Source organism: Lycium barbarum, chromosome 1, assembly GCF_019175385.1.
Source record: "Lycium barbarum isolate Lr01 chromosome 1, ASM1917538v2, whole genome shotgun sequence".
Classification (NCBI taxonomy): domain Eukaryota; kingdom Viridiplantae; phylum Streptophyta; class Magnoliopsida; order Solanales; family Solanaceae; genus Lycium; species Lycium barbarum.
The window spans coordinates 143239099-143253117 of record NC_083337.1 but is presented as its reverse complement, the minus strand read 5'-3'; the positions used below and the strand labels follow the sequence as shown (position 1 = coordinate 143253117).

Sequence of the window (14019 nt, the reverse complement as noted above, 5' to 3'; positions counted from 1 at the left end):
TATATACACACGTGTACCACACGTCCTCATCATCATTACTACCATTCATAGCAAGATTATACCCAAAGAACTCTAACAATTACAACTCAAGTCAATTTATTACTCATAACATCGTCAAACCCACATTTGGACATCCTCTTTTGCTTTCTTTCCCTCAATCAAGTTATCAATAACTAGACACTCTAAATAATATGGAAACAAGTATAGAAACTCACTTTAATCACACAAGAGCAAGCTTTGAACCAAATCATTCACTGAAGTGAAACCCCAACTGTAACACCAAAGAAAATCTTGAGTTCTACAAACCCCAGTGAGCCTTCCAACACTTAGATCATTTGATTCTTGCTATTTGATCTATGATCTCTTTTGGGTTGTGTGGATATGCTTGGAGGAAGCTTGTAGAGCTTTTAAGACTTGGGGAAATGTTGGAAATGATATAAATGAGCAAGGGTCGTCTATATATAAAAAAATAAAAAACTGGCCCAGCCCGATTATACGGCCATTTATACGGTCTGTATAAATGGACCGTATAATCCCACCATGGTTGCACCCTTCTCTGGAATGGTTATAACCATTATACGGGTCGTATAACTTATACGGTCCGTATAAGTGGTCGTACAACCCAACATTTTTTGAAACTTTCTCGCGTCGATTCGTTCAACTCCCAATCCTTATGTAACTTTATTGACACTTATATAACACTCACTAACCATCTGACAGGACCTATAGCTCTTCCTCAAGACATTACTAAATAAATATTAGCTCAATTATTACGAAAACCTTTCCAAAAATGACTTGCATTTCACTTCCTTTGACGAACTTAGTTTCACCGATTCATATGACTTTAAAATCTTGTGGTACACACTGAAAATTGTCAACTACTTTCCTTAACCTCATACGAACTTCATGATCACCTAGAGCTCGCGTTGGTCTACTCACAATGCAACGGTCCGAACCTCCGAGATGTAACATTGCATATGCATTAACCCTTTTCTTTTTATTTTATTTATTTCTCTATAAGTAGAGATGTAGTCTTTTATTTTTCAATGCAAGAAACAATTCAAGAATCAATACAAAGAGTTATAGTTTATTGTCTCTTCAATTTTCTCTTCCGTTTTTCCGATTCCATAACAACTTATTCATATATTTACTTCTTTATGTTTTAAATATTTTTAGTAAAAATCTTGACTTCACACTTGTAATTTCTTCTAGCTCAAAATATGATTGCGACCTCCATCTATAGTGATTGGACATGTCTCTAACCAGGGGCTAAAATAGAGGAAATTGTCGGTGCCACATTCCTAAATATTAGGAATCCATTGCAAATGTGTAATGCCACAAGCCCACATCTACTGAGATTCGACTTGGCTTTTGACGCAGTTGGCTGGGTTGGATGGCGTGCATCTATGACGGAGGGCCATTTCAATTAGGAGCGTTTAGAGGAAATTGAAAATTAAATCAAATCGATTTAATTCGAAAAAAAAAAGGATATAGGTTTGATTTGGTAATAAACTTAAAAAAATCGATTAGGTTTAGTTTGATTTGGTGTTGAAACAAAAAAACTAAACCAATTTGTTAATACACACATATTTATAATTAGGAGAATTTATTGACAGAAATTGACGTTTTTAATTTTTGTCCCTCACATTGTTGGTCTTTAATTTTTGTCCTTTATTTAAAAAAAGTGGCCGAAAATATCCCAAGATTCTGGATTTGAATCCCGGCTCAATAAAAAAAAAATTGCAAGCCTTATAAGACATAATTTAGTTATGTTGTAGTTCGAAGTTAGACTTATAAGACATAACTGCTGTAGTTCTAAGTTATGCATAAGATAAAAGTTATGTCGGACAAGACACAACTTCTATATAGAAATTATGCATTAAGGCATAACTTGCCTTGCAAGTTTTTCTTTTACTCTGCAGGATGCTATAAAAGTTAAGGCCTAACTTTTGCGTGAATAAATTTTTAGGTGGTGTGGCATTTGTTAAGACTCTTGTATACAAAGTCTGGGCCACTATATGGGCTTGGGCAAGCAAATTCTGGCGACTCCAATTTTATTTGATGTTCTCGAAGGGACAAATTTGGCCCCTACATGGACAATTCTACTTCGAAGAAAATAGCGCACCAAAAGCATATGGTTTTGACTTTGACTTTGATGATGAACTTCTTGCAAAACAAAATTACTTTATTCGCTAGATGCATCGTGCTTCCTTTTTTATTTTATTTTATCTTAGCTTTTCTTTTTGGTCTTGTCTTGAAGCTGTATTACTACAATGTGAAACAGACTTTAACACAGTCACCTTTAGGATGCTCCAAAGCAGCCGACACCAATCAGATAATAACATTTTGTAGAGATTTATTAATGAAAAGCACGGCCGATTCAAAATTTGCCAATTAAAATGCGACTCACTTTTTTGTCAAATTAAAAAATTAATTGTTTCAAAATTTAGATAATTAGGCCAAAAATTCATTATCGCGGGCCGTGATAATACTTCAAATCTGTCATACATCATGTACAAGCATATATGTACTTGTGTTTGCATTACGACAAATTCTTGCTCATCACTCAGTTGAAACTTGAAAGCGATTCTTATCTATATTTTCCACTTTTAAATGATGGATGGAAATCTTTTATAGACCTAAGTGCTAGCTTGTCAAAGTTTTACTTTTATCGAAAAATATGTGATCTTCTGTACACTTTTATTTCTCAAAAGAAATATGCATAATAAATTTTACACAGCACTTAAGTGATCGAAGAATTGCAATTCTATCACCACACCTAAATATTTAGCTCAGCTGGAGAAAAATCCTCCAGGAAAGAATATCGACAGGCGACAGCACTCTTTTAATTAAAGCTCATTTTTGGGCAGCTTGGTGTATTTAATTAGTCAACAGCTACCAGAACTGAGACAATATATTCTTAAGCATTATCAGTAGGTACGAGGAGCACCAAAAAGCAATACATTTTCTGACAAATTATATGCATTGATGATACAAAAATAATATTTTACATCAGATCACTTATAACTGCAGGTAGTTCTCTATACGGACATTAATCGATAACCTTAATGAATGGAAAGCAATCTTCTAGGGGGGGGGGGGGGGGGGGGGGTTAATAAATCAAGATATAATTTTAGTGTGAGACAATTTTGCATAATATAATTTAAATCCAAATGAATTCTCCGGTACTTGCAAGGTCTCATTTAACAAGAAAAGAGAAAACTCACGTTGTATTGGGTTTACAAATTTTCACTTCAGGGAAGATCTCGATAAAAGAAAAATTAGAACACTTCTCTGGTTATAAGTTCAATTCATGCAATTTGTAACACTGCAGCATTACGAAGAAGACTTCTTCTTTGAGATTAGCTAGCTTGTGTACATATACTGCTATTGCCAAGAAACAAATTAAAGCCATACTCAATTAGTACTCGTCACTGCAACCTAGTATCATGATTATGGATTAACAGCAGTATCCTTAGTTTTCTGCTCAAATGAATGTCATAAAAAATAAAATAAAAAAAAAAAGGGGTACGGTTCACAGAAATTCCCAAACTCTTACTTGCTGAAAGAATCTAAATTCTTTATTAGCTCAAGGGAAACTCACCAGAAAATAGAAAATTTACAAGGTTGATTTGATCAAATTACAAGCATATCATATTGTCATATAACCTGATAATAGGAAAACCAACAATACAAAATCCTGTTAGAGAAAAGATGTAATCAAAGTAAGCTAGAGGTTACGAACTAAATTGTTCAAAAATGGTCAACGGCCCAAAAAAATCATTTCCCAAAAATACTTTCTAAGAACTCGTGGACAGAGAGAGGGAGTTTAGGCTAATTAGAAGTGAATCAAGAAACAGAATACAACGAAGGCTTATAGACTAGTTGTGCTGGTGGGAATTTTCCACACAATAAGGTGTGAGTACGTTCAATTCTCAGTATGCCTCTTCCCTTTTTCCGATCTCCCAATATAATAGAAGAAAGTTAAGAAAAAAAAAAACAAAGAGAAAGAATACCCCTTGTATGAATTCCTTCATGTTAAAATGGAGGTCGGCCTGTTGACCAATAGCCCTCTGGAGGTAACTGAATGGAGTTGAGAAGATTTGGTGGCGGCGTTCCATGAAACATCGATGGGTCACCTAGTAATTGTTGTTGTTGGTGTTGCTGCTGCTGCTGTCCTCCAGGAGATCCTAGTGAAGGCATTGGAAGTGGATTCTGATCATCCTCTTCCAATGGAAGCCTTTCATAAGCAGCATTACTAAACGAAGCAGCCATAATAACCACAGGCCCAGACGCCATAAGCGTCCCCACAACACTTCCTCCTACCACTTGTCCTTGTCCTCCAGCTAAATAAATAGTCAACCCTGAAGCTGTTGGAGGAGCTGGAGGTGGAAGAAATGATCCAGATAATGATAAGATCTCGAATCGACCATGTAGAGTTACAATCTCACCAGGTGAGGCTGGTTGTTTTAAGTTGACATTAGTAACATTGCCCGTTCCACTCATGATACACACTCCCCTTTGCCTTCTCCTGGAAAAATTGGAAACGCTTTCCATTACATCACAACCGTCCGCGATTTCGATGATATGTGTTCGGAGGGCATTGGCGCTGTCTCGGTTGATGATAATGGGAGGCTTGGGCTTGTTTTTTGATCCGGCGGGCCTGCCTCTTGGCCTTCGGTTCATCGGATCTCCTTCCTCATCCATAGCCTTTTACTTCAATATTTCTATATTTCTACAAAAATGGAAGTACTAAGGAAAGGAATTAATGATTCAAAAGATGGATAGTGGTGGGAGGTAAAAAGTATGTGTGTTTGTTTTCTCTTTTTCTTGCTTCCAGACTATTTTCTGAGGAGGGTCTTGATTATTGCAAGGTACTCACAGACTTGTTATAAGAAAGGGTGAATTTGGGAGTATTTATGTTCTTCACTTGAAGAAGCTAGCTGGCAGCTTTGTGTTAGGGTTAGCTAAATAAGCTTTGAGAAATAAGAAGTGACGTAGGGTGTGTTTGGTGCGGAGGAAAACGACTTTTAATTTTGTAATGTTTGGTTGGTCAAACTATTTTGATTTTTTTTTCTTCAGCAAAATAAGTTTCTTAAAAATCAGGAAAATGACTCCTTATATGAAAGTAGAGAAATCAAGTTCTACATTAATAGTCTCCTCCCCAACCCAACATCACAACCCGCTCACCACGGCCCTTCTATCCCACAGTTGCTAAGATTATATTATAAATATTCTTGGAATAATATTTTCTTCTTACTTACTAAACACCAGAAAATAACTAAGAAATTCAGTTATTGTTTCAAAAAAATATTTTTCTCCCGGCCCTTCTATCCCACAGTTGCTAAGATTATATTATAAATATTCTTGGAATAATATTTTCTTCTTACTTACTAAACACCAGAAAATAATTAAGAAATTCAGTTATTGTTTCAAAAAATATTTTTCGTACAATATTTTTCCTTCCTACAAACACACCCTTAGATTGACCATATATGGGTTGTGGTGTATCTGTTCTTTGGTTTTGTTAATTCCGCGTGCCAAAGGGCGGTGGATGGGTCCTCCTTCCCCTCCCTGTGAGGCATACAAGGAAATCAATCAAGGTTTGATCATTGGTTTCTATAGACTTTTTTATGACATTATTTTATCTTTGACTCTTATGAAAGGGCTATTCTTTTTGTATTTGAATTTTCATTTGAATGTCTCTTTTTGTCATTAATAATATACTCTTATAGGAGTTAGCATGAAAATAACACGGTATTTAGGGTGATTTTGAAATGTCATGTAGGAGTATATGTTTATTCTCTATAAGTCTTTCTTTTTATTGTTATAGTTTCGTTCTTCTCAAATACCATATCATGTAAAAGGTATAGTTGTCGAAACCCTAAACCCCTCGCTGAGTATTTAAAATTCCCTATGTCAATTTAGTTGGCCTGTCTCGATAACTCGATCCATAAACTTTCTTCATTTTCGTTGACTAAGAAGAAAACAAAAACCTTCTCTTCCTCACATGCGTAGATACTATACTTGATTGGTTAAGCTTTTCCCTTTTTTCTTCAAAGTTAAATCTTCCGACCATATTGTATTATGTTTCACTTACCACTTGCATGGAACGTTGTGTTCTTATATGTTGCTACTTACTAGCTGTCATTTGTTCTATACAACTAATTTACAAGTATGAACAAATCCTAAAAGTAAAAAGAAAGTAATTGAAGAGCACAAGTTGGGATATTAGCCCTATTTTACAAGTATAAGTTTTATGCATTGATGGAGTGAAAAATATTTACACTATCAAGTTATTTATAGGAGTGGGGAACGGTGTGTGTGGGGGCGGGGGGGAGCGGAGTGGTTGGGTTGAATCGTGAGTGTGCAGTGGAGAGGGGTGGTCCAGTTTCATTTTTTTTCCAGTAACCACATGGACCATATTATATATCTTGTGCAAAGTCTTGTGAAACTTTTTAATTTTCCTCAGTTTTAGCAACCGTGGGTCCATTATGCTTGAAAAGTGTCAAATCCCCCGTATCTCGCGAGTCATTTTTTTTGCAACTTCATCTTCTGGATGTGGTCCATTTCCCTCGTGACTCCCTTCTCATTGCTGAAGATTTTCTTTTCTTTTTTCTTTTCACTTTGTATAAATTCCTACAATTAATTTCATAGCTGAAGGTGTATAAATGTGGCGCTGTATTATTGAATGAACGGTGGTTCATCGGATTACTAAAAATAAAGTTTAACATGAGTTTCGAAGTATGAATAAACATTGACCATGGAGAACACACAAATTTTTTAGATTGCTAATCTGATCCAATGAGAAGCAATGTGTACCTGTCTATTGACTCTTGGTAAAGTACTAAATCAACAATTTGAATATGTGGTTAAGGTACGTGCTTTTGACCAGTTTCTAAATACAACAGAAGTATGTAGTCATTTCATTTTTATTTTATTTTTTTTAAAAAAAAAAACCTAACCACATGGTTTGACCGCAAAATACGAGGGCACGAGAGGGGTGATGGGGCTTGAAAGAAAGAACGCGAGGTTAGCGCTGACACAAGTCACAACCCTTGCATGCCTTTGTCTCTTTGATCAGTTTGCACTTGCACATTTGTTGGATCGGCCAAAAATAAGGACAACTCTACAACTGTTTTTTGTACTTTCCCTATAGCTTTTGCAACTCTGGTGTTCATGTTTTCTTTATTTTTGGGTCCCCACTGAATCTTATAGTACTAGTACTTGAGTAACTAGTGGTCTCTTTATCTCTCAATACCCCATTCAGAGAGAAAATCCAATTAAAGATGCTGTTTGTCGGCTCTCTATCTCACAATCTCCTTTGCTAACACACCAAAAGGATGGCATCGATCAGTCAGCTGCATTTCCTTCAAGAACCTCCGCCCCAACATCCAATGCTTCGTGAATCAGACACATTTTAGACCATCAGTTTCAATTTTTTTTTTTTTAAATTTCATGCTTAATCAAATATCATCACATAAGTTAGGATAAAAAGGGTATTAGATACACAACCGTTTGTGCTAACTACTCTCTTTCTTTCAATTTATATATGTGACACTTATTATTTCGAGAGTCAAAATATTTTTTTACCAACAATTTTCATAAATAATGTTTAACTTAATCATTATATGTGCTTATAATTCTTACTCTTTTATATGGCTGGGTTCAATATTTAATAATAATGCATAATGATGTGAAGCTTCTCATGTATCTAAATGAGTGACTTATTTTTTTTTTTGCTTGGTATCTAAAATAATTTGCACGCACCTCGATTAATTCTATGAATACCTGCTACCCCATCAACATAGATGTCAAGTAACTCTGTGATCTAAATGAATTATATGTGCCAAATGAAATTCTAATCTTCATCCCTAGGATACTGTAGCCCTATCAAGTCTCTCTGAATAATTTCATTATTTTTCCTAAACACCACCATGTTCACGACTTCCATTTAATTTACTAAAATAAGTGACAACAATTTAAGTAAGAAAATGACACATATCATATTCATTAGTGTACTTTGTTTGGTATAAACGACCAGTTCGGAGAACTTCTTCCTATTTAGACATGCATGATTTTAAAAAAAAAAAAAAAAAAAAAGGAAATAACAGAAAATTTCTTAATCAGTGCCAGTATAAGCTTTAGGTGAATCTCATGATGCCTGCTATTGGCTACACATGTATGACATGACCTTCCTTTAAACAACCATCAGAAGTCAAGAGTAGTCTTACACATGCAAATTTGAGGTATTCAAGATGAAAGATAGTATTATAAAATGGTGTCAACGTTATCTATTGGTTCGATTGCTAATGACCCGATTATATGCTAGCTGTTAATTTCTGTCTTAATTAACCATGTCTTTTTCTTTAGACACTAATCCATGTGTCATCTGACTATAATTAAGATAAATTAGTCTTTAAACGGTATCTATGCTGCCATTTTTCTGTTAATTTTTACCTTGGATTTCTGGAAGTTCTGGACAACAAAAGTGAGCAAAGTCCCATGTGAATAGCACCTAAATTTCTGCTTTAATTTCCCACAGGCTTCTCCAGGAGCACTTAGTTATGGATATTTGAGCTTAAGATTATAAGAATATAAATTTGATGTTCATTTAATGAAACTTTTTAAGTCTTCGAATCTAAGCAAGCGACAAAAATGAGGTATACATGTGACTGGCGGTCATCCGTTAGGAATCAATGTAATCATCAACAACTTAATTATTGGTAGTATTATTTTGTTCAAGGCCTCATAAGTTTAAATTTATTTGCTGCTACTTGCTAAATTATGTATAGAACTGCTGTCAACGCTGTCCCTTTCAGACTCCACGAAGATGCCACTTCCCTAGGCACTCACTGGCTTTATCTTTGATTAACGCATTGTTAATTTCCAGATAAAATTTGGGTCATTCCAATCAAATTTCTTAGTTGAGAAAGCCATTAATAACGCATATGCATTTGTTTGATCTCTAAGGGGTGGTTTATTTTGCCGATAAAGTTACACATGAATCATAAAACATAAATTATAGGAAAATTTACAGCCCATAACCACTTCTAACACTTATTTATTAGTAATAGCTACCTTTTTTTAAAATTATTTTTGATAGCTTAATTATTTATCAAATTACCATCTATAACTTGTTTTCGTAACTGCAATGTATTTCCCTAAAAATAAGGTACCTCTCTCCCACTTACCCACAATCTTCTTCTTTTTTTCAAATATTTTTCTCTCACCTATCAAATCTATTTTCTCTTTCACCCCTAGTTCTCTCTCCGTTCCATCTCCTAGATTTTCTCTCACCTACTAAATTTATTTTCTCCCTCACCCCTCTTTCCCACTTTGTTCCATTACCTACCCTAGATCTCATTTTCTCTTACAAATCAGAAGAATCCTACAGTAGTAGCAGCAGCCATGGTCGACGAAAAAAAGAGCTCTACAACGGTGAATAACGACGGAGTGAAGCTTTATTAACCAGTTCAATTGAAAGTCTTTGTTCATTATCTCTGAAAATCAACAGCACTTTCTACTATTTGATTATTCATGCGCAACACTCTCTTCGCATCTCGTTCTTTGTAGCCCATACCCAAAAGTAAGGACAAAGCTTCATCTAGAATTTGAAGCTGCAAAAACTTGGCTTGAGCAGATGTCAAGGTTTTCTAGATTTTTCAATCTGACTACTATGATATGCCACCACTCCTTCTAGTAGCTCCAGCTTCAAATGTAAGGCAATCTCCGGATAACGTCCTTTTTGTAGCAATCTGAGACGAATTGCTTCTTTCCCATGAAAACACCATTGATGAGAGTTGTGGAGCTTCATGCCCACCAAGTGTTTGATAAAATGTTTCAGTATATTTCAGTGTATTTTTGTGTATTAACAAACAGTATATCTAATTTTTAGTATATTTCTGTGTATTTCAGTATATTATTTCGCTGTATTTCAATGTATTTATCTTTTTTTTGGTGTAAATATAGTGAATGTTCCAAATATAGAGCTTATTTTTACTACATTTTGTTTTCACGACTTTTGTATTTCGCTGTATTTCAATGTATTTCTGGATTTTGTATTTCTAATTTATGAAACAGTTTCTGATATATTTCATTGTATATACACATACTACAACTTTATATTTCTTAGACAGTCAACCATATTTCATTATATTTCAGTGTATATTTTTCTGTATATGGAAGTTTTAGATCTTTAGTGGTTTTTGAATTCAAAAAGTTTTGATTGTGATAAAAGTTGAGAGAGATTCGTAAGCTTTTTTTATGGAAGAACAACTGTTATGCGTGATTTATGGGAAGTTTTGAATTGAATCCCATAATTTTTTTTTAAAAAAAAAACTGTTCCATAAATAGGGCCTGATTTTACTCTTCAGTGATTTGTGTGAAATATGATTGATTTAATTTGACTTACTATTTAAAAAGGAAAAGAATATTATGTTCCAAAAATATAGCCTATTTTTTCTCTCAGAATTTTTTAAAAAAAATATGTTCCAAAAATAGAGCCTAAATTTACTCTAACGTGTTTTGTATTTCTCTGTATTTCAAAAATTCGAAATACAACTGAAATCCAGCCAAAAGCAGCTACGAATTGTAAATCTTCAACTTATAGCTATAATTAGTTAGAAATTATTAAAAGGTAGCTATTTATGTAAGTTTTCCTAAATTATAAGACAAAAACTATTATGGGTTATTTAATTAGTAACATATGTATTCTTTTGGTGGATGTTTCGTTAATCGCTTAAAAATGGGATATATGGAGCTATGCTATTGTGGTCTTTTAGGAATTTTATGCTAGTAAAAATAATTTAAGTTGATCTTAAAATAACTTAATGATGGAGTCCGGCACTTTTGTAACCCAATTTTTTTTTTTGGAACCAAACTAATCAATTAAAAAAAGAAAGAACTAAACTAGGCTTCATGCACAGATTTTGTGCGTGAAAGAGCCAAAATGTACATTTATATTTTCGCCCTTTCACGCACAGAATCTGTGCGTGAAACCCTTCCCTAAAAACCCCAACCCACCGCATGCACTCTCTCCTCTTTCAAAAACATGTCTCAAAGTTTTGAAACTTCAATGTTTGCTATACAACCCGATATTTGCGAATGAAGTTATTACTGTAAACTAAAAACATCAAAGACTCAAGATAATCCGGGTCGTCGTTTTTGGCATTGTAAAGTGCCCGAAGTAAGTGTTTTTACATTTTTTAGTGGTTTTTTTTCTTCACGTTATCCATATATTTTACTTTAAAAAACTGATTTTCTTATAATGTTTATAGGATATGGGCGGTTGCAAATACTTTTGGTGGGAAGATAGCATTCACGTGGATAAAACGGTGGCAGCGAAGTTTAAAAATCTAATTTTGGATAGAGATACCGCGACTTCACGTATCTCTAGAGATACCGCTAAGTTGGACTCGGAATTTAAGCTTGTGGAAGCAGAAGTAAAAATTGAAGGTTTGGAGGTGTTGCTCACCGGTTCCGAAAAAAAATAAAATTTTCTGAAGGCTAAACTTAGAGAGGCTCAACACGAGAAAATAGCTTTGAAAGAAAAACTTAAATTGTGGAAGATTATTTGTGCTATGTTGTTGTTGTTCATTATTTACATGTATTTTGTTTATTAAGTTTAATATTTCTATAGATTATGTTTTTTACAAGTTGTATCTTTTCCCCTATAATGTCACCCTTTATGTACTAATTTATTTGTGTTTTTTTTGTGAAATTGTCAATTAATAATAGACTTTAATAATAAAAATTGAAGAATTAAAAACATGCCAAACTAATTCAAATTTATGACTTCATCATAAAATAAAAATACAAATTAACAGCCTTAGTCCGAAACTTAAATGACCCATAATCTAAGACAGTGAGTCTAAATAGACCATAATCGTCATCAGAATAGAAGTCCTGGATATCGTCCTCAGAACGATATTGGCAGTCTCTTAACACACATCTTTTTTCAGGAGATGTTAGTTCTCTACCGGTTAATGATGCTTGTTCTTCAGCCAACTTTAGCATGTAAAATCTACAACGTCTTGCCAGCATTCTGTTGTTTTCTTTTCTAATCCTTTGTACGGCCATCTCGCAAGTTGCTGGACCTACTCAAGGCATGGTTAGTGAGTACCTTGTTGGGATTGGAGCATTGAGATTTTTCAAGTCACGAACAAGACGTTCTGATTCGGCAATCCGATGTGACCATTCTCGGCGTAAACCACAATAATATTCTCGCGGATCTGAATATTTCACACTTCAGAAATCATCATTATGCTCTATAAGAAGGTGCAGATTTAGCTCATCTAGTTTGAAATCACTGGTATCACTCGAAAAACTGCTATGATTTGAACTCTCATCATCACTGCTATTTGGTTCTTTTGGAAGGAGTAAAGACCAAGCTGAGTTTCTACTACTCGACATTGAATATGGTGTAGTCTAATAGCAAAAGAAAGGGCTACTTATATAGTTACAAACCCCCAAGTACCCTCGGGGGGGGGGGGGGGGGGGAGGGTCTTTATGACCCTACCTACTTACCTTATTATAAGAAAAATATTAATCTTCATCGGACATTTCACAGTCCGAATCCCACTTGGATCTAAATCTTGTGCTACCATGTATACCATATTCTACCCTATGGTAACGTATTTGCATCCAATTGTTCTCTTCACGAAAACGATTAAGAGCAAAATTAAACTCTTGTGGAGTTCTGCGAGGCATTGACATAGCACGTTTTTTTGGGCGTTTAAGCCCTATTGAAGGTAACTTTTGCTCTAGTGCTTCAGCCTCCCTGACACGCCAATTCCACTCCTCTCTCATCGTTTTATTGTATTCTTGATTGAATCTTTTGTTAGGGTTATTTGAATAATGAAAATCATTATCATATAGTTCCCATGTCCTACCCATTGCTTCAAATATTTTACTGGGGTAAAACATGTAATAGAATCAAGATTTCCAAATTGGTTGTAGAATGTCATGATAACTCGTTTTAAAGTGAATACTAGTTGTTTGTCAATCATGTTATATATAGTCATGCATTTTTTGACCGTTTATTTGAATTAAATTCATATTACGCAATGTTCTTGTGCGCAATGGGACATGATTTGACAGCACATCATGCATGCCAATTTCAGCTTTTTTATGACACCTAAAGGACCGATTTGACAACACAATGCTGCATTTTTTACCGTTTATTTGAATTAAATTCATATTACGCAATGTTCTTGTGCGCAATGAGACATGATTTGACAATACATCATGCATGCCAATTTCAGCTTTTTTATGACACCTAAAGGACCGATTTGACAACACAATGCTGCATTTTTTATCGTTTATTTGAATTAAATTCATATTACGCAATGTTCTTGTGCGCAATAGGACATGATTTGACAATACATCATGCATGCCAATTTCAGCTTTTTTAGGACACCTAAAGGACCGATTTGACAACACAATGCTGCATTTTTTACCGTTTATTTGAATTAAATTCATATTACGCAATGTGCAATAGGACATGATTTGAAAACACATCATGCATGCCAATTTCAGCTTTTTTATGACACCTAAAGGACCGATTTGACAACACAATGCTGCATTTTTGACCGTTTATTTGGATTAAATTCATATTACGCAATGTTATTGAGCGCAATAGGACATGATTTGACAACACATCATGCATGCCAATTTCAGCTTTTTTATGACACCACAACACAATGTTGCATTTTTTACCGTTTATTTGAATTAAATTCATATTACGCAATGTTCTTGTGCGCAATAGGGGTGAATATGAATCTATTTAAGAAGAATGTTGGACGAGGTAAAAACTCATCCATTTCATAAGTTTAAGTCTCTTAAGTTATTCAAAAAAACCTATCTTAAGTTCCTACAAAAATGGCTCAAGATATTCCACCAGTTAAGGTTTCAATACATTGGGATGGTATTATCCTTGATGACAATAGTACAGTTCGTTACAATAAAAGACCAAAGGTTCATGTTAAATGTCCAGTTGAAATGTCTTATGAATCACTA

General features: G+C 34.4%; 1 protein-coding gene across 1 annotated transcript; it reads right to left on the bottom strand.

The window, feature by feature from the left end:
• Positions 1-3122: 3122 nt before the first annotated feature.
• LOC132611333 (AT-hook motif nuclear-localized protein 22-like) lies at positions 3123-4939 on the bottom strand. The gene has a single exon (XM_060325786.1). It carries the CDS (start codon positions 4705-4707, stop codon positions 4039-4041), a length of 669 nt encoding a protein of 222 aa, XP_060181769.1. The 5' UTR covers positions 4708-4939; the 3' UTR covers positions 3123-4038.
• Between the last annotated feature and the right edge of the window lie 9080 nt (positions 4940-14019).